The sequence below is a fragment of the Odontomachus brunneus genome, unplaced genomic scaffold (genome assembly GCF_010583005.1).
Source record: "Odontomachus brunneus isolate Ranch 3 - 2012 unplaced genomic scaffold, Obru_v1 Obru_scaffold_015, whole genome shotgun sequence".
In the NCBI taxonomy this organism is placed as follows: Eukaryota; Metazoa; Arthropoda; class Insecta; order Hymenoptera; family Formicidae; genus Odontomachus; species Odontomachus brunneus.
In genome coordinates, this window is record NW_022639465.1 from 1107606 (window position 1) to 1129060 (window position 21455).

At 38.9% G+C, this 21455-nt stretch overlaps 2 protein-coding genes across 4 annotated transcripts; one reads left to right on the plus strand and one right to left on the minus strand.

The window, feature by feature from the left end:
- Positions 1-1745: 1745 nt before the first annotated feature.
- LOC116841371 (nucleolysin TIAR) lies at positions 1746-8573 on the plus strand. The gene is made up of 3 exons (XM_032809199.1): positions 1746-3231; positions 3734-4030; positions 5398-8573. The coding sequence occupies exons 1-3, from the start codon at positions 2644-2646 to the stop codon at positions 5692-5694; spliced, it is 1182 nt and encodes a 393-aa protein (XP_032665090.1). The 5' UTR covers positions 1746-2643; the 3' UTR covers positions 5695-8573.
- A 1070-nt stretch (positions 8574-9643) lies between these two features.
- Positions 9644-21449, minus strand: LOC116841331 (spastin). Of its 3 annotated transcripts, XM_032809126.1 has the most exons (8): positions 21287-21434; positions 20446-20720; positions 18631-18801; positions 17737-18006; positions 16614-16972; positions 15459-15790; positions 15047-15357; positions 9644-14825 (listed from the first exon to the last, which is right to left on the minus strand). In XM_032809126.1, exons 2-8 carry the CDS (start codon positions 20573-20575, stop codon positions 14662-14664), a joined length of 1737 nt encoding a protein of 578 aa, XP_032665017.1. In that variant the 5' UTR covers positions 20576-20720; positions 21287-21434; the 3' UTR covers positions 9644-14661. The 3 variants fall into 3 exon arrangements, with proteins under 3 accessions (XP_032665017.1, XP_032665015.1, XP_032665016.1); XM_032809124.1 differs by having other exon boundaries at positions 20446-21449; XM_032809125.1 differs by lacking the exon at positions 17737-18006 and having other exon boundaries at positions 20446-21449.
- Between the last annotated feature and the right edge of the window lie 6 nt (positions 21450-21455).

Here is a 21455-nt window from a genome sequence, read left to right on the forward strand (position 1 = left end):
GCACGCCATGTCAATATGTTGTACTTGTCATATGCAGCTGCAGCTGGATAGCACAACGACAGCATGCACGCACCGTACGATCATCGTGTAAACATTTGGTTATCGGGATAGTCATAAGTCGTAGACAAGTTGACCAATCATAGTCGATTATTTTTAAAAATAGTTATGACTAACGGAAGATTCATACTGCGTCCGATGTCTAGACCGATGTCAATTACATTGACGAATTGCTCAACTGTTATGCAACTGTTGAGTCTGTTGAATGCAGCTAATAACTTTCCAATGAAGAATTGAATTCTTTATTAATAAGCTATTCTTTTATTGGATATCGGAAGTCATACGTTGGAGATATCAAATGCAGTATGAATCCTCTATCACACTTACTTTTTACTTTTTACTGCTTACTACCATTGTAGAATAGGCTTTAAGAGACGTCTACATTGGAAGTAAACAGTAAGAAGTAGGAAGTAAGAATAAGAAATTGACCAATCATAGTTGATTATTCTTCTCACATTCGACTGTGGTCAATTTCTTACTCTTACTTCCTACTTCTTGCTATTTACTTCCAATGTAGACGTCTCTTTAAGCTTCAACTCCACGGAAATATGCTCTGTCTAAATATTTTTATGTCCATGATTCTTCAAAAACAAACAGACTAATGCAGGATTCACACCGCGTCCGATGTCCGACGTACGACGTCCGATATCCAATAAAAGAATAGCTTTCCAATGGAGAATTGAATCCTCTATTAGAAAGCTATTCTCCTATTGGATATCAGACATCTACGTCGGACATCGGACGCGGTGTAAATCCTCCATAACGATCTACAATGGAAAATCGTACGCCGTAGCAGTAAGGAATTGACCAATCATACTGGAGTTTTATAAGAATAATCGATTGTGATTGGTCAATTTCTTACTATACGACATACGATGCTCTATTGGGAAGCGTCCCGATTGACCGCGGTACGATTGGACACAACCAACCAATGAAAAGAATTATCTAGTGAATTACTAGGTCGAATCGTAGTCAATCGGGTCCCACCCGCTCTATTGTAGGTAGCCCTTAAAGGCTCGTCTACAATAGAAGTCGTAGAGTCGTAAAGAGTCGTAAGTCGTAGAAATTGACCAATCACTGAGTCAATTATTCTTCTCGAGTCCAACTATGATTGGTCAATTTCTACGACTTACGACTCTTTACGACTCTACGACTTCTATTGTAGACGAGCCTTAAAGGGTCTGCTTCATATATGCGGCAAAATGCTATGGTAACCAGTCAGAAGCCAAGCGCATACTGGCGCTTGCCGCAGCCTAACCTGCGCCTGGTTTCTGATTGGTCGCCGCAACATTTTGCTGGAGTTCACCATATATATGGAACAAACCCTTTGGCCCATATTCTGAGTTCATATTCTCTTTTAATGATAAACTTTTAACGATAAATGAGCCTCTAAAAGTGGCTCATAAGCTTTCTGGTCCATATTCTGAATCCTCTTTTATCGATAAAAATGCCTTAAATGTAGCGCCTTAAATGCCTTTTGCCGCGCGGCAAAAGTTTGCGCGACAACCAATCAATATGCTGCTTTCCGTAATAACCTTCTAGCTCTTACGGAAAAACAACATATTGGCTATCGCGCGGACTTCCGCCGCGTGGCAAGTATTACCGCGTCCTGTATGCAGGAGCCATTACGATGTGAATTTGACATAACGTTATCGTCAAGCATGGTTTCTATCGTTGACAGACGGCAGCGCTGCTCGGCGGGGAACCCAGAGATTGCGACGTAACGAATGAATTTTGCAAGGCTCGTGGTTTGTGTGAGTTTTCGCGCTACCTGTTACGAAAGCTCGACGGATGATACAAAAGCACGTGTCTTTTCCGTGTCGGAGCGTCGATAGTTGTGTTTGTTGGTGTTTGGTCGCGCGTTGCGGTTACCGCGAACGTTCTCGCGAGGGGAATCCCAACGGACAGCGGACGGTGCGCCGTGAGACATTCTCGCAGACACGTTTCTCTCACGCGCCTCACGTTAGCACGCGCGTCGTCGAAGGGAAAGCGGGCCGTGAGCGGCGCGGTGCGGCGCGGCGCGGGGCGGCCATTTTATGTTAGTATGACGTAGAGGCTGGGTGTAGCTTCGCGTTCTTATTGCCGTGTGCTGTTGTGCGCGAGGCGAGGGAAAAAAGTAACGGCCTGACGCTCGGCGTCCGATGTTGCTGCTGCTGGCGAGCACTTGGATGCACGCAGCACGGCGGCACGAGTGGCGTGAAGTAATCGCCACGGTAGTCGTCTTCCCGCGGGTAGCTGTGTAGTAACGCGTTGCAGGAAGCTAGGCAGCGCTAGGTAGCCTCGAGCGCGTGAGAGCGAGTCGGCTAGCTCATCTACCTTAACGAGAGGAGGCGAGTGAACCGAGCGGCGAGAAAGAGTGAGAAAGAGTGAGAGGGGAGAGAGAGGGAGAGAGAGAAAGAAAGAAAGAAAGATAGAGGGTGGGAGAGAGAGAGAGAGACAGACAGCGTGCTACAGAGCATACAATTGTACGAAATCGTACGTATTATCAACGAGCTGCTAGGTAGAGCTAGCGAGAGCGTGCCAACGGTAAGCCAAGTGTGTGTGTGTGTGTGTTCGCTGCGGCAGTGTCCGTAGCAGCGCGCGAACATGAGCGAGGAAAGTAATCCGCGTACCTTGTACGTGGGCAACCTGGACACCACGGTGTCCGAGGACCTTTTGTGCGCGCTCTTCTCGCAGATCGGCGCGGTCAAAGGATGCAAGATCATCCGCGAACCCGGCAACGATCCGTATGCTTTCGTTGAGTTCACGAACCACCAGTGCGCGGCCACGGCGCTGGCCGCCATGAACAAGCGCTCGTTCCTGGACAAGGAGATGAAGGTTAACTGGGCAACCAGCCCGGGGAATCAGCCGAAGCTCGACACCAGCAATCATCATCACATATTCGTGGGCGATCTTTCGCCGGAGATCGAGACGCAAACTCTGAAGGAGGCCTTCGCGCCGTTCGGCGAAATCAGCAATTGCAGAATCGTGCGTGACCCTCAAACTTTAAAGAGCAAAGGATACGCATTTGTATCGTTTGTCAAGAAGTCCGAGGCCGAGGCAGCGATTGCGGCGATGAACGGCCAATGGTTGGGCTCCCGCAGCATCAGGACGAACTGGTCCACCAGGAAACCACCGCCTCCCAGGTCGGAGAGGCCGAGACATTCGAATAATAGTAAACCTAACTACGAAGAGGTACGTCAGTCAGTCAGTAAGTCGATCAGTTAGTTCATTAGTTAGTCATGTTGGTTGTGCTGTGTTATTTTTGGACGATGTGCATAAACCTTGTGACATTTGTCGTATAGAGTGCTTATCAGTGATTATAGCAGCAAAGCTACCTAGCCTATATCCACAGCCTTTGTTACTTCACTTGTGAGTTAGATGCAATTCAGTTACATTTGCTCTGAGGAAGCTTGTGTGGAAACACTCATTTGTATTTCTAGTTTTGTATCCTTATCTTTCAAATATGCCAATTATGGCTGCAATCTTGATATTACTTATAATAGAGAATCACTATAATTGTAGGCTATAATTACAGGCTGACATTATAGGCTGCCATTATAGACTTAGACAGCTAATGATAACTGTGAATATGAGGGCTATAGATGTGATGTTTTAAGGAAACCGGTTTAGCTTGTATACTTCAGTCAATGCGATGCCTTGTGTAATGATTCTAAATACATATTGTTCTCAACAGGTGTACAACCAAAGTAGTCCGACCAATTGTACTGTGTATTGTGGAGGTTTTACAAACGGTATCACAGACGAGTTGATAAAGAAAACGTTTTCTCCTTTTGGCACCATTCAAGACATAAGAGTGTTTAAGGAGAAGGGATATGCCTTCATTAAGTTTACAACTAAGGAAGCTGCGACACACGCCATCGAGTCGACGCATAATACAGAAATCAATGGTAGCATCGTTAAATGTTTTTGGGGAAAAGAGAACGGTGACCCAAATAGCGTTGGTCCTAACGCCAATCACCAAGCTCAACAGGTTAGTTCTTTCAGGGGATACTGGGGCTGGTAACAATTTATATTCAATCAGATTAAAAAATATCTCAGGTAACTGGAGACAATTGGTAGAAGGGAACTAATATTGTTATGAGACAAGTTTTTTTTTTTTAAGGCATTATTCTATTTCTACTCTTTTGTAAAATAAAAAGCATTGTTAAAATGCCTTTTGTTAAAATTAAACCCTATATATGTACTTACAGTCGAGATTCTGCCAAAATTTTATATAGCTTATGCATATCTGCATATATTTATCCAACATTTTCATAAGAACACGTTAACCCTTACAATCCGGGAAACCACTATAGTGACGCAACAGCAATTTTGTAAAATATGCAACTACAATTCTTATTACTTTTACTATTACCATCTTCCCCACACAAATTAGTAAAAGTAATTTGTTTTAACGTAAAGACTTAAAAAACTTAAAAAAAAAAACTAAAAATAAATTAACACAAATATATTTATATCATATAAATTTTTAATGTTTTACAAATAATAAACCTTTAAATTTGTGCAAATAATAATACACATTTTGTTTTATTACATATGTTTGCATAATTCTGTCAAAATAATTTTGTTTTTTTGTAACTTTGAGTATGAAGAAAGATTTCTGTGTGATTGAATAAGATAAAACGTCGATTTGAAAGAAAAGTTACCGCACGATCCGGGAAGCTATAATAATGCAGTGCAAGTTTTTCATTTCTTAACTCATCCTTTGATGTATATGTAAAAGTATCTAGTTGAAAAACTATAAAAGAGAATGCTGAATACTGACACAATGCAGCTTTTAAATTTTGTGCTGTTTTCCTATTTGATTAGAATAGAATTGCGAATGTTTATACAGAGTAAAAATAGAAATAAATAGTATAAATAAATTGTATCAATTAAAACAGCAAATTTTGTAAACAAAAATTTCTTAATTTTTCATACATATGGAGTATATATTCCAACATTCATTGATATTTGTACTTTTATTCTGTATGAGCATTTGCAATTTTATATGACCAAATAGGAAAATAGAGCAATATATAAATCTGCAGTATGTCGGTATCTAGCATCTTCTTAAGAAATTCCATATCTTACTTAGATCTACACAAATTATTCACAGTTTACCTTTTATATAGATATTGTTAAGTTTATCTTTTATATTAGATTTATATATCTCTATCTTGGGGGGAGGGGAAGATTCATTCTCTCTGCAGTCAATTATAGAAATCTTTGAGAATTAAGATTGAGGGCATTAATTACCTAAAATTTGTATAATTTATATTTTCATATCACACATACGTACATGCATTGTACCCATTATAAAGTTAAAAATTTTTATGAAAATTATTTGTACAACAGGTGACAGCAGGAGCTGGACAATATCCCTACGGATACGGCCAGCAGATGGGTTACTGGTATCCACAGGGCTACCCACAGATGCAAGGGCAATTCTTGCAACCTGCCCAATATTACGGTCAATATTATGGACAGCAGACCCAATACATGAACAGCATGAGGATGCCTACTCCTGGTGCAGGTACTTGGCAACCGGCCCAGGCAACCGCTGCACCTCCGACAGCAAGCGCACCCTTGCCACCGGGCCAGCAGCCGACTATGGTAACATATACCATGCCACACCAATACCCTACGCAATGAAACTGATTATTGACCAGCGTCAGCTAATTGTTACGTACGATACAGTTGTCGCGCAGGGGCTATCGCGAAAATCGTTCTGTCATATACCTACTCCAACATTTATATTCAAGTTTTCGACACAAGATGTAGACACTTATAAGATAATCGTTTTTAAGACTAACATTATTTCTTAAAACCTCAAACGAACGTTTGTTACAAACAAAGGAGGAAAGGGAAAAAAGGTATGGGGTGGGGGAGTTCTCTTTGCGTAAAAGACATTTTTTTCGCGTATCGAATATAAAAGACGACTCATCGTTACTTTCTTTCCTATGTTCTTCTTCGTGGAAACGCGCGACCTTAATTACATCGAGGCCCGATCGAATGATGCCACACGACTATGTAGTAATTATCGTAATGTACTTTACGATCTTTGCTTACGCTGATGTTGAAACAGGTATATCTCCGAACCCTTCCTTGCGGTCCCCTGAAAAAAAAAAAAAAATAAAACACAACCGAGCCCCGCACACGTTGCGCTGCGCGAGCAAGTACGTACGTACGTATGCGGCGATTGCGTTGTTGACACCTTTTAATATTTTTGTCACTGAATATCCCCCTGGAGTCCCCTCAGTTTAATCGCGGATCATTGACGAACAACGCGCGGCAAATATTCATTTGAGAGAGAAAGAGAAAGAGAGATAAGTACGGTGCACGAGCACACCGGACATAGTTAATAAAATAAGGATAGAAAAGCGATTAGCTAGACACGGCGCCTGTGATGTAGCTAGATTTTCCGGACGCGTGTATGCCAACGCGTGCGGGGCTTCTAACAAATAAACTGCGCGAGAATCGAGTAACGAGCTACAACTTTCCTCGTTATGTGATATTTATCGTCGGTGGTCAATGTATAGAACTTTGCTATGATTATCTTTGAAGAGAAATAATAAAAGCAAGAAACACGAAGAGAGAAAGAAGAGGAGAGAGAGAAACAGAGAAAGAAAGAGAGTGAGAGAAATGTTTTTGTTATAAAAACGCGTGTCAGCGAATGGAAGTTTGCTCGGGTACACGAATACAAATACATTAATTGCTACGTGTGACGTGTGTGCATTAATGATGTATCGACTCGCACATCGCTTCGTACGTCTCGCTGCATCCATCACCGCGTTTCTGCCTTGCTAAATTTCGGAACGTCATGACATTGCGGACATTATTGTCGCGATATTAAACGTGAAAAAGAAAACACCTAAGGATCGAAAGTGTCGACAAAGTGGTGATGGACGCACCGGAAAGTACAACGGGGATCGGTGTTCGGGTATCGCAGTTGATAAACTATGTTGTAACGTGCGGCAAACAATATATATATGTATATGTATATGTATATGTATAATATAATATACATCAGTGATATATATATACATCATATATATATATCAGTGACTTCCCGGTGTCTGTATAGACGACCTAGCCAACCAGTGAAGTGTAATAAATAATTGTAATTTAAGTCTACATGATAAAAAGCAGTAACAATAAACACATCATTGCATATACTTCCATCGGGGTATCCTTCAGCGGACGGGAAGTCACCGATCTATCTCCAGTCTCGGGTCTTCGGACGCGAGCGTGAATATTTGAATGCGTCGAGAGGAAGAAAATTCGAAGAAGATAATGTGTATTCCTGCGCATATATACGTCATACATAATTGTTTAAGTACACGCAGAGGCCGGCTGGTGACCGATATCCCTGTTCTTACAATACAGCGCGAGAACGATTAATCGATTGACAATCAGCCATGATGTAATACCTACACGTGTTTCCTACGGATTGTCGTAGTCGCTCGGCATGGCACGATTCAATTCCTTCGTGTCTTCCAAGTTAATGTGTAACGGAAGTTCGCAGCATAACTCGTCATAGTTGCTTCTATTCTCTTCGGCATCCCCATCCCGGTCGCCGGGGCTCGGGTGATTAGGCCAAAGACACGTACTGATATCGGTATAGGAATACTTCGCGTACATCGAAAGTCGCGTTCTTCGGACAACAAATATGTAAAGTGTGTCGCGAAGCGAATTCATCTGCCGAGTGGATGGCGTTTCGGGCATCCACTCGGCATTTGTTATTTGCAGTCACACGCACTCGCGTCGGGAAATTATCAGAGTGTGTGCGTAAGGCAATATCGTAGATTTACCGGCAACTTCTAATGCCTGGACACGCGAGCCCCCCCCCCCCTTCCCCTCCACACAGGAAAAAGAAAACCATACAATCATTCTTCGCGAGGCAACTTCTGTTTTACCGAAATTTCATTGGAGCGCGTAATTACGTTGCATTCGTTGCGTTCATTTCGTATGGAGCTCGGGGCACCTGTCTTCTGTTACGATAAAACGACAGGTGTGCTGTTCACGGGGCACCTCCGTTTCGTTTTGTATCGCAAAAGTTCGTGAAACAAGAAATGGATCGAAGTGGATCAGTTCCGATGACGTTCGACGCGCCAGAATGCTTATCACACCTTTTCAGTTCACCACCGACGGTAAAATGCCATAAAACTGTCAAAATCAATTTGTATAAAGTCAACACGGGGCGAGACGAGCAGACGGAGAAACGAAATAAAAGTTGAATATAGTAACGATATACAATTGACTGCGATAAGTGATATCGAGCTACGAAAAAGTAAGAAAGAGAAAAAAAAGAGAGAGAGAGAGAACTAATTTGGGGGAAGGAGGTACTTGTCTGCAGTAGAGAACGAAAAACGGTGAAAACGGAAGATGAAAAAAATGTTATATAAAAAGTAATTTAGGTACAGCGGGGTGCAAACCCTCGAAGATGCTTAGGGTAATGTTATCTTATAATAAAAAAAAAGAAAACAAATTGTCCTTTGAATGAAAAAAAAGGAATAAATATTTAAAATACACAGTATCTTGCATTATTTCGTGAGAGCCTTCGTTTCATCGCGACGATGCACCCCCCTCTCTCCTCCCAATACGCAACGACTCGTTCTCATTCAAATGAGGCGTCCATCGATTTACCTCGTCGTAGTTATTATAAAAAGATGGACTTGCATTAGCGCTGTCGATACGCAGCTCTGCACACAGAAAGTGCATACTACGCTCGAGCACGCGTTACCGGTTTCAAGTATTTCATGAATTTATATATCTGCAAATTATCACAAGTTCATTATGAGCATCATATCGTTTAACATATATTTTGAATATGTTAGCATTTCAAACCAGAATGTTAAATTAAAATAAAAATTCGACTTACTTACTTACTACATCGAGAGAACTAATCTTCTTTTCGATAAAATTTTATAATATTTTTGTAAGAAGAATAAATTCTTTTAAGTATATATGATAACAAACTTTTTCCTTAAATTTATGAATATATTTTTAAGACTATCATTATAAAAATATTCTTTATCAGAAATAATCATTACTCGAAAGAAGAAAAGTAAACTGAATAAGGAATTTTCTTAGTAAGAAAAGATCAGTTAGAAATTTTTTTAGTAGTAGAATGATATTTTTCTGTACACAAAAACATTACATTCAAGTAAATATTACTTCAAGTATGTTTCAAGTATTTCACGAGTTTATATCCGCAAATCTATCATGAATTCATTATAAGCATCAATTTCTTCAAAATATATTCTAAATCCTCGTAAGTTCTGCACATTTCAATCAAGAATATTAAATTAAGCCGAAAGTTAGGTTTACTTACTACATAGAGTCGACAAAGTTTTATAATATTTTTGTTTCTTTTGAATATATGATAACAGGTTTTTTCCTAAATCGGTGTCGAGTATGCTTCAAGACTATTATGAGGAAATTACTCCTTGCTGAAGATAAACATTACTTGGAAGAAGAAAAGTAAACTGAGGAATTTTCTTAGTAGCAGAATGATATATTTCTGTATCGCGTAAGTGAAGATCTATGCGCGATCTTCTTTTCGGCAGCGTGCGAGGTGTAAAAATTAACAGCGTGCGGATACATGTAATACGGTTTTATTTTGCATCCAATATACTCTTACAGCGACCGTTCGTATCAATTGGAAAGACATTCTCGAAAAATCACTCGCGAACATCTCAACGTTTGCGCGACGATCCACGTGTGAAGAAGATAACACTCGTATTTCTAATTAGCCAAGGTTTACGATCGTCTGTTGATATTTGCGCGACAATGCCGGTCTATCAAACGAAGGAAGTCCGAGAATGCAAAACTAAAACGCTACATATTCTCGCGGTGAAGTCGGATATGTTTGTACAACTGAGAAACGCCTCTTCTCAACGGATCAAAAGTGGCTCAACGTAACGAAATATCGATAGTTCTTGGAAAATAATCTCGGCCTCCTCTCGCGACGGGAAAAGCGTAATAATATTTGGAAAACGGAGTAATATTTGTACTATATATACACACACATCTCGTAGACACATTCTTCGATTCAATCACCAATCACGTTGACAAAATATCGACAGAGTGCTGTACAATTCTGTACATTCGCTACGCGATACATTAACGGCCTAAATCCGATCGTTTCGGTGAACGTCTATCAAATAGATATCGTAATTATATTCTGTTGGACGTATGGACTAAAAGTGTAGTACAAAGAATACGCCATCGTTCGCGTGAGTCCGTGAATGTGCCGATAATTCGAGAAGCAAATAGCGAGAGATACTAAACACTACAAAGTGACTCGATGTTCGCTTCTGAGGTAATATTTGTGATAATATTTGGAAAAAAACGATGTGAGTTAAAAGTACCAATTCCCCGGTGCGTATCTAATCCTGACTATTCTCATTGCTTTGGTCTTTAAATATACGAATATTTAAATTTATAATATATACATATTTTGGTCTTTAAATACACGAATATTTAAACTTATAATGCATAATATACATATATGTCATACTGAAAATTTAAATATTCGCATTTAAAGACGAAAACAATAAGAATGCCCGGGACTAAGTACGTGTCCGGGTATTTGTATTTTTATTTATATAACGCTTTGACCTTCATGCGGGCCTTCATGTTATTCAATCGCCAATATTCACGAACTCATGAACGGTGTAGTGTACAAGTTGAAAAACGATTGAGACACAATGGGATTGGGATTTGACTAAACTATAAAAATTAAGTCACTTCTGACGATTGTGCATATTATATTAATAATAATAATTTATTATTATTAATTGTATTATTACTCAGTAAGCTCGTCAGCAATGCCTCTTAATTTTGATAATTTGTTCCCCGACTTCGTTGTGTCTGAACTGTTTTGCAACTGACTATACGTGTTACTGAGAAACGTTAGCTTAAGATTTGTATTGGCGATCTAGCGTGTAATTTACAACGTAGTCTACCAAAAATACTCTATAATACTGCTGGATTATACGGGTCATACTCCTTTTTGCCGAACGCGTTACAATAAAAGTCCACAGCTGAATATACGCGGCACAATTAACGAGGACTGATCACTTTTCTGTTACAAACTATAAGTTTTACGATTGAATAATTTAATCTAAAGTTGTCGCAAGAAAATACAACCGCAATATCAAATAACATTGTAAACCTTCCAAGTTGTCGAGTTACAAACACTGACAACGATTCAATACATAATTGTGTGTGAGAGACTAATGGTGAGGTAATATTTAAAAGGGAAAACCACTCTCGCGTGCACCAACATGCGTAAATAGTTTTTTCGGCTTGCAACTCGCGTTGTATTTACCATTAGATTAAATAGCAGTAATTGTCATTAGCATAAACATTATACCCGATCGTTACTCTTACTCAATTTATCATTATATTATAAAAGTAGCAAAATAACTTAATCAAGGCTCAGCATGTTTCACAGTGGAAGGCCAGGGTCTTCAAATGATCCATCCTCATGTACGAAAAGATTTGTGCAAGAAATCATCGTCAACTTTACGAATTAATACAATTAATATAATTTAAATTCTATAACACATAACGTTAACGTAACACACTACATGATACAATCACGTAATACTTAAAGGGATGCTGAAGTGGATAACGAATTCCGAAAATATTCATAACGTAGAGATGATGTCGCTATCCTTTTCGTATTTCTTGTATATACAGAACTTACGTAAATGTGTGTTGCTTTGTTTAACTATATTTAGCGGAAAACCTAACCACATTTGTAAAAATCTTTTTGTAAACTTTTTGGTCGGAAAGATTGCCTGGTTTTTTTTTTTGCAAGTTTCACGATAATTTATCCAATGAGAAAACTCTTTTATTGAAAAATAAATTCTCTCACTTGATAAGACGGATGAATTCTGAAACTTATAAAGAAAAAAAACTAGACAACCTTTTTAGTCACGAATGTACAAGTTACGGAATTTTTGGCAATATTATATTTTAAATATAACTTTAGGCAAATTTTACGCTGACAGTTTGAGATTTTACATCTAAAATTTTTGTCTCGTTTTCGTCACATGTTGAGTAGTGTTTCTATTTATTTTTTGCACGTATTTTCATTGCGCAAAAGCATATAATTCTGTACAACCAATACGACGACATAAACTTTGCAGAAAAATGTCAGTATTCTGTAGGCAGAGTTCTCCGCTTCAGCATCCTCTTAACACAGGCAGTGCGACAATTATTCAACGGAACACACAAAGTAATTTGGAACTAAAGCTTCTTTCAGTCAACATCATGATGCCGAAACTCCGTTTGCGAAATGGAAACAGATCAATGTCACAGCGCTACATATCACTTGAGGAAAGAATCAACAATGCCATATTTCAACAAAGTCGCAATATCTAGAAAGACCCAGAATTATAATTTGTGAAATATAATATTTGCATATCATATTTTTTTAGTGCATATCATATTCTTTTACGTAAAATTTTCAGTGCCGTAAATAGAAGCTGAACATGCAAGATATTAAGTTCGTCGTCGCGATAACATCACAGCTCTTAAAAAATGCTGTTTAGCATTATACGATTTTACCTGTAATGTGTGACAACAGTGTTGATCTCGAAATGTCACACATCCATGTGCGGTGTCACAAAAGCAAGCAACGTTGGAATTGCTGTTTTTACGTTTTCCTCCATGTCGTAGTACAACTCTTATATCTATCACATGAAATGCTTACTTAATGAGAATACATTGCGTGTGTGTGTGTATATATGTATGTATATCTCATACATATATATATACACTATGTCACACACACATGTGTGTGTGTGTATATATATATACATATACACATACACACACATGCTCTATTCATATACAGACTTATTATTTAATAACTACAATTTCATCTATAAACAGCACTTTATCTACTCCTACTGCGTGGAGGGAGCATTCAAATGCAAATAAAACTCATTGAGGACATGAAACGCCCCCAGAAAATAATTATCTCCAACATAGTTCCCGCGGCAGACCTTATTCTATATGCGACTGCAATGATTTTTTCCTATCTGCGTGGTACTTTGGGGCGAATCGCGAACGGATTAGCGTCATGTTATAATTGCAGTGCATCAATCTACGTGATCTACAGTCCCGAGTTAAAACGTTAATTCAATAAGTACATTATACAAGCATAATTACCCTACTTTTTGAGCATTGGAAGCAATAGACAAGTGTCATAAAAACGTGTTCTTCGTGTCTCATCATACTTATATATATGTGTATATATATACACATATATAAAAGATTTCTTTCATCTCTTGTATATAACAATATCGCCCCGAGCTTATAAATAATGCTTACAGATATATACGTAGGATTTCATATAGCACAGCTTATATTCTCTCAGTTCGTTGTCTTATAGAATTTTGTATCAAAACGGAATTTCAGATTTCCCTTCCATTTCCTCCCATCTTTTTTTTTATTTTTTACACAAGCATGCATCATGGTTGCCGCGTGACTCCTAAACGCATCGGTATGCGGTATCAACAAACGTCAAACGAATCTCTGAATCAGTATCAAACGTAACAAGATAACATTCGCAACACTTTAGGAAGTACATCTATTAGTGTGATTTATACAAGATCGATGCGCGTGAGACGATATTAACTATTCGCGCGAGATTTTGCATTTCCTAATTTGTAAGTTCTAATACGTCCTACGACGCTTCAGTACATCTCTTCTCTGTGTATAAATAACTATAGTGTCTTTTCGTTACATACGTCATCGATAGATATTACTTTTTATTATCTGATTGGACGTGCGCTGTTTCGATTGCGAATGCAGTCTTTCTACTGTTGTAATAATGTATCACGGATCGTGCCTCACGGTGTAGTAACTTGCTCGTGTGTCAACTTTATAAATAACAATAGTCGAATTGTATGAAGACGCATTCCACGACTGCAGACTGTGTGCTCGATTAATTACATACGTAGTCTGTCGAATCTTACGCAGTAAGATTATAGCTTTAAATGCTTAACATTTAACTGTTAACACATAACTAACATTCTGACACTAAGTGCAACTTATCATAATGCGAGCGTATCGTGAGTCCCGCGCACACTAGCTCCTCTCTCTATCATACAAAGGAACTCAATCGTAAGAGAATAATATATAAATAATACGGTCAAGCATAAATATCGAAAACGGTAACGATTAAAGCTACGTGTTGAACTGCGAATGCGAATATTCGATCACTGGATGGAGCGTGGAGTATTATATTTGGTAAAATCAATGAATTGCAATTTCGAAATCGGTATTTCATTCGGTATTAAATATTACAGCCTGAATCCAAATTGCATTCGTCGAAATGGAGAATCAGGCGGAGCTTTAACATACTAAATATGCGACAAGATTAGGAGTCGGTGTTACTGAATTCTTGTTGTATTAGAGATTGAAGAATATAGCTTCTCTTTGTCCTTGTAATCACTCTTTCTTATCAAGCACAAATATCGTTTATAAGAATAAAAATGCGAAAGTTACTGTCGCGTTAATATTCGGCGGAGTATCGACGGATCACATTCAAGTAAAACGTGACTGATCCAGCCTCTCGTGCGAGCGACTTATTTGCAATCAAAGACTGACATCTCCGTACTCAAAGCTCCATTTCTCATAGGCAGCTAAACTAGCCGGCGAAACGGATCTGCGAATTCTCTTTAGGGAATCACGGAAGTCTTGCATGGTGATATTACGAACGGAATTGAGGTCCAATTCTTTCACCTGATCTGGATTCAATTCTGAGGAAACAATGCGATAGCATATTTTACAATAAAACTATACAAATAGGATCTGTAAACGTAATCTAAAAATAACGATAAAACTGCGCGCGCGCGCGTTCCTATCTTTACACACTATAAGATACTCGAGAATGAGTGACCAAACGCATATTTTCACTCATAATGCGAATCTAAAAGAGCGAATACATGGAAAAAAGCTTGTAAGATCGATTCAAAGTTACCTCTGATAGGCCCAAGTGCTGCATCCTTAGCCAATGCAGTCAAATCGCTTCCGGAATATCCCTCTGTCATGACTGCCATCTCATTTAGTTCTTCAGATGTTAAAGGATCATTGTGTTTGGCCAAAAGCCTTTGGAGCAATACAATCCTCGTTTGCTGGTCTGGTAGAGTGACGTATACGCGTTTCGTGAATCGTCTTAGCGCAGCTTCGTCGAGCTCTTGCGGCCTATTTGTAGCGGCCATAACGAGTACCCTCTCCTCAGGATTGCACGGCAAGCCGTCAAACTCGACTAGAAACTCCGTTTTCAATCGCCTACACGATATAATACATGATACAGTACACGATGATCAATACGTCTTCTTAATACATTAATGCGATGTGCAAGAAATAAACGGAGCATATTTAAAACATACCTTGAAGCTTCGTGTTCGTTATCCTTTCGCTCGCTCAACAACGAGTCTACCTCGTCGATGAAGATAACAGATGGCTGTAATTCCCGTGCGATTGCGAACAGAGCTCTCACCAATTTCTCACCCTCTCCGACGTATTTGGACGTGAGACTGGCGGCGGAGATTGAGAAAAACGTCGCGTTACACTGAGTCGCTACGGCGCGCGCTAACAGTGTCTTCCCATTTCCCGGTGGCCCGAACAGTAACAATCCCCTCGCAGGTGCTCGTAGACCGGTGAACAATTCGGGCCGAAGCGACGGTAGGATCACCATCTCTTGCAAGGCTTGCTTCGCGGTCTGCAAGTTATCGAGCAATTAATAGAAATACATATATCTTCTACAATCTAATCAAAATAACGATTAAAGGGAAAGTTCTAGTTTAGATAGCTGAAAAATAAAAGATTTTTACGAATTCTTTTCAAAGAAACGAATAAAAATATCAATACAGAGATTCGAACATACTATTTATTGTTGTTTTAAATATAAACAAAACTATTAAAAAAAAAAGATTGAAATTCCATCTAGGTTTTTTGTACTAAACGCGGTATCGCCGGACGCTTCTTAGTGGCGGACAACATTACAGCTCGTATAATAATCTGAAATTAATGGCACAAAAAATTTGTAAACTGTTTTCAATTTCTTGAAAGTTGAACCTAAATTTCTGAAAATATTTCCAAAATTAGTATTTTTGCAGGGACACTAAATAACAAAGAAAGAGAGAAGAAAAATCATTTATAATTTTGAAGTAGCGTCACTCAATCTTCTATATATAACACACAATTTATTCCCTAACAAATTTAATAGTTTTTAAATTTTCTGGTTCCACATTTGTTTCAGATTATTACATGAGCTATGATATTGTCCATCAGTTAAAGGCGACATTGAGCTCAGTACAAAATACTTGAACGACGAAATTTCTATTTTTTCAAATAAAAAAATAATTTTTTTAATACTTAAAATAATGATGAATAGTATAAACAGAACTTTATATTGATATTTTTACTCATTTCTGTGAAACAAAGTCATAAAAACATCCGACTTTTTCGGCTGAACTGAAATTTCTCCTTAATGATTTAGCGATGATTTAATCAAAGATGATTGGGAGTACGACGGTACATACTTCTTGGCCAGCGATGTCTTCCCACTGCACCGGCGCACCACCTTCCAGGATCTCGTCGAGAATAACTTGTGCGAGTTTCGGATCTACTCCCTTCAGAATAGGCACCTTCCTAGTTGGAGTGCTTCTATTACTACTCGAAGTAGTGGGTGTTCCTGGACGTCTTATAGGCGAGCCATTATTCCCAGGCACGGATAACTGTCTCTTCACGGAGGGGGGCGTAGAGGACGGTTTGATCGGCATGGTCCTGTGGCAAGGCTGGATAGGTGTTGATCTGCCCATGTTTCGAGGCAACGTCTGACTTTTGCTCAAAGGTGTTCCTGTCGGTCGTTTGCCTGGCACCGACAGTTTCCTGCCGGACGCTGAAACGCAACGTTCGTACTTCAATAAAGCTCAAGTAACGACAAGTGCAATTCGACGAGGTGTACAAATCGCTACTGGTCGATACTGTTAGATGCAAGTCTTTTATATCAGTCTAATGGATAAAAGGGTCTATCGCAAAGAAGACGAAAGTAAGAAAGAGATGTTTGTACAGCCAAGATATTTAAAACACTATTATCTGTATGTCATAGAATGTCGCTATTAAACAGTAGGAATGTGTTGTAAACGTTGGTTTTTCTTATTACAAGGAAAAAGCTTTTGTTAAAAGGATACACTCTAATCTGTCACGTAGAAAAAAAAGATCTTTACTTGTGTATGAATTTGTGTATTAAAGTAAAATACTTTCTACTACTTGTACTGTAATAAACTTGTAAGTATATTGGATACGGTTGCGAGTGTGTTTGCATGTACACGTTTGAACAATTTTATACTTGTTGTTGGTAAATGATACGTCTCTTTGAAATCTACTCGTAAAGCGTTACAACGTAAGGTTCAGTTGCGTATAAATGCGACAAGCTTCTAAGGATCTACAGTAACACGAAAAAAGAAGCAGCTACAATGAAATACATCGTTGGCGAGCCTACATGAATCTACCTCTACGTTAACAACCGAGCGATGTGCACAGGGCTAAGATAAAACCTCCTAAGTAATCTCCTCCGAATAGGTAACGACTAAGGAGCATTGCACTGTTTTACTTGCGTTCGACTCTTTTGCATTTAAGCCCAGAATCTCAGACGAACAATACCTTCGGTGGTGTGAGCGCAACAGTTTTTTGGAGAACGTGGCCTTAACTTGGGAATTTGCGTACATATTGTCTGCCCGGTGTTAACTGTATGTGTATTGTTCGTGTTCTTATTGTGATTAGTGTTGGGTGTGTTGGTGCGTGTTGAAGTTTGAAAAGTGTGTATATTGCGGCGAGCCCTCAGATGCTTTCCTGGATGTTCGCCGTCCGTTTTATTTCCAGGCGCGCGATATTCACTGTTGATACCCAGCTTTCTCAGCTCACACACACTCACTACAAAAAGGAAAAAACATTCTCTGCCATGCTGCAGTAGGCTAAGTCAGCTAAAAGAGAAAATCAGGCTAATATTTTGTACTTTGTGAGGCTCCCGTTTCGTACTAACGGCACTAATATCGCTAAGAGAGTTTCACCGGCTCGCGAATGCGCATTTCGATCGCTCTCGTAATATGCTGCGTATGAGATTGGGCTGCCAATTCTTACGTATGTAATTCGCGTTATGCCGAACATCTCGGAATTTTTATGAAATGGAGAAAGGAACAGAATGCAAAACAGAAATTGATTTGTGCTCCAGGTAAAAACTACCTAGGAAATTATAACGCGGGCATGCGTACACACATACGTACACGCGCGTATATACTTAATATACTTGGAAGAATAAAAACAAATCGCACAGGAACATGCTGAACATCGATATTCTTTCTCTCGCCATTGCCAGGTATTTACCTGTGGACACTGTCTTATATTATGCATATATGGTGTACAAACTATGAAGGTACCCCATACTTATCACTTTATTATATTTATGAATAATGGAGACTTGTATCTTAGGTAAATAAGCTTGGAATAGCTTGAGAAATTCTATACGCCAAACGGACGTAATAGCCGTGACACACTCACCAAGATATTCGAGCCTCTCTTTCGCCATTATCAAATTCGTACGCATCTTGTCGTGAAGTCTCTGAGCGTGCTCCCATACTTCACCGTGCCCACCGCTGCACTCTATAGCTATTCCCTTCTCCAGTTCTCCGATTCCTTTTTTATACAATTCGATGGCCATTTCCTTTTGTCCTGTTGTGAGAGACGTAAAACCGATTAAAAACAAAGAAAGAAAGCACGATAGGACTGCAAGAAGCAAAGTTGGACGTAAATTACGATACTTTATGTACACGTGTGAACAATGTGAAACTATATATAAGATGTCATTTATGTAGACAATGAATAATGTATGTCATTATATGAGTGTCGTTTAGAGAATGTATGGCTTGCTTAAGCGTTAAGAAAAATCTATATTTTTATTGTATCTCTTTAGAATAGGATTGTGGCATGGATTTCTAGATCTATACGGACGTTTATGTATAGACTACATAGATTTTGTTATGTAGACAAAGTAAATACTACACAAAATATTGTAAAATATATTAAAATATATGGAAGAATATGTGTAATTAAATTATGATGCAGTTACCAAATCTGTTTTAGATATTATTTAGAAAAATGTAATGCTTATAAAAGATAATTGCATAAAATTTTTATTTCATAATGTGATAGATTAGTAGATTTAACTTTGAAAGTAAGAATTCTGTGGATTTTAACTTGTTTAGAAAAACAATTATAAATTTATATCAGAGGATTCTATCAGAGGAAAAGTTAAGTAAAAATAAATTAAAATATAAACTTTTAAATAGAAATATAAATTTTTATCAATCTTGAGCAAGCCACACATATGTTCTTTAAATAAGATCCATATATTACTCATTATCTATATAAATGATGAATATAGTTCTTATAGTTTGAATTATGAATATAGTTCTGTATTATACAATCTGTTTCTTAAATAAGTTGGAGTCCACAGAATTCTTTGGTTATATTCTTAATCCCGATCTACAATAGGTGTAGTAAGCTTTAAGCCTTAAGAAATTGACCAATCACAGTGGAATTATAGAGGAATAATCAATTGTAATTGGTTAATTTCTTACGGTTTAAAGCTTACTACATCTATTGTAGATCAGGACTTATAGTCAGACTTAAATCTATCAATATATCACATAATTCAATCATTATTTTTTGTATATTTTAGTATAATTCATAATATTTTATTTTATCTACATAGGAAACAGCATCACATAGACAATACATAAACAATTCACATAGACATAATTGAAACCTATGACACAACTCTGACAAGAGGTATTAAATTAGCATTTCCTGCCAATTGTATACGAGATGAATCACCATCTCAATATTAGGTCCTACAATATTTCTACTGTTTTTATATTAGAAGAAAATGTGTAAAGAAAAAATTATATAGTTGAAAAGGATAAATATTATGATCAGCCAACAATCCTTCTAACCACCACATAATTTATTCCTTATACATTTTCTTCTAATGTAAAAAAAACACCAGAGATATCTTAGAATAACATTAGATGACTCAGTCTGTGTTCATGCAATATACTTGAACAATATAGAGTAAAACATTCAATTATTGACACATCATGATTGATCCTCCTTACTCATTTGATACTCTAGAAAAATCTGCTTTTCCTTGCAACCAGTGATGGTTGTTCATTGTTTTAGATGTGAATTCTTTTTTGGAATTAATGACTATAGATCAAAAGTTCAACTGCAGATGCTGATTATTAGGAAAAGCAGGTTTTTTCTCAAGAGTGCTAATGACAAAGGAAATGCCAATAATTGAGCATTTCACCCTACCTTCATTATCTTCATCAATCTTCAGTGCCTTGCTGATAAACTCAAATGCTCTGCGATGATGATGCTTCTGCTTGGCGAGCAAAGGATCTGCAGGACCTGGACCAATGGGACGCCTAGGCACCTGAGACATGACTTCTCCTTCTATCTGATTGCCGTTGATCAAACGATTGGACAGAGCATCCGTTGACTTTTGACCAACAACGATCTCTAGTTGACAGGCCTGCTTGGACGCCTGTCTACGTTGGATCAGCTGGGATGTAGAGGTGTAAATGTACCTGAACACCATGAACAGCTGATACAGTAGAGTCCTCAGCACGTTGAACAGCAATATCAACGGAAAGGAGACGAGGTAGAGATTGCGCTTGTGCACTGACGGCTGCGAGCCGTCCAGAAAGCGATGATGGTTGTGATGGAAATGATTGTGGTGGTGATGGCCGCTGCAGTTGACTGTCGTCGTAGTCTTGTCGCCGTTCTCGCTCTTAGTCACGCACAGCTTCTTCGGCGACTTTGTGCCGAATTTTCGTGTCGGACGCGCGCCATCGCTGTAAGACATCTCCCACGACTGTTCACGCTTGCGTCTGTATGACTGCGCTGCTCGTAGTCGTCGACGATGACAGCCGCAGACGGCCGTGTCGACATCCCCGACGGCACAATCGAGGGATGACAGGGATGCCGCGGCGGGTAGCCTACATTGTTTTCTTGGATTGAAATCCCGCCTGACCGAGATAGTAGGAGAAGGAGGAGGAGGAGGAGGAAGAGACGCCGCGGTGGACCGCGTCACGACAATTATAGCTGGCCTCTTGGAATAGACGACTAGAGAACGACGGAGGCGACAACTCACGCGTTTCTTTCTCGCTTTCTTTTTCGACGAAGCGGTGGCCAACGAAGGGAAGCGAGTTCTTGCTCAGCTCGAGCATCGCTTGTTTTGATCCACCTCAAACGCGCTCTCCGATATTCCCGGCACGAATTCTGGCACCACCAATGGGAACGTCCGATAATCAACTGTCGAT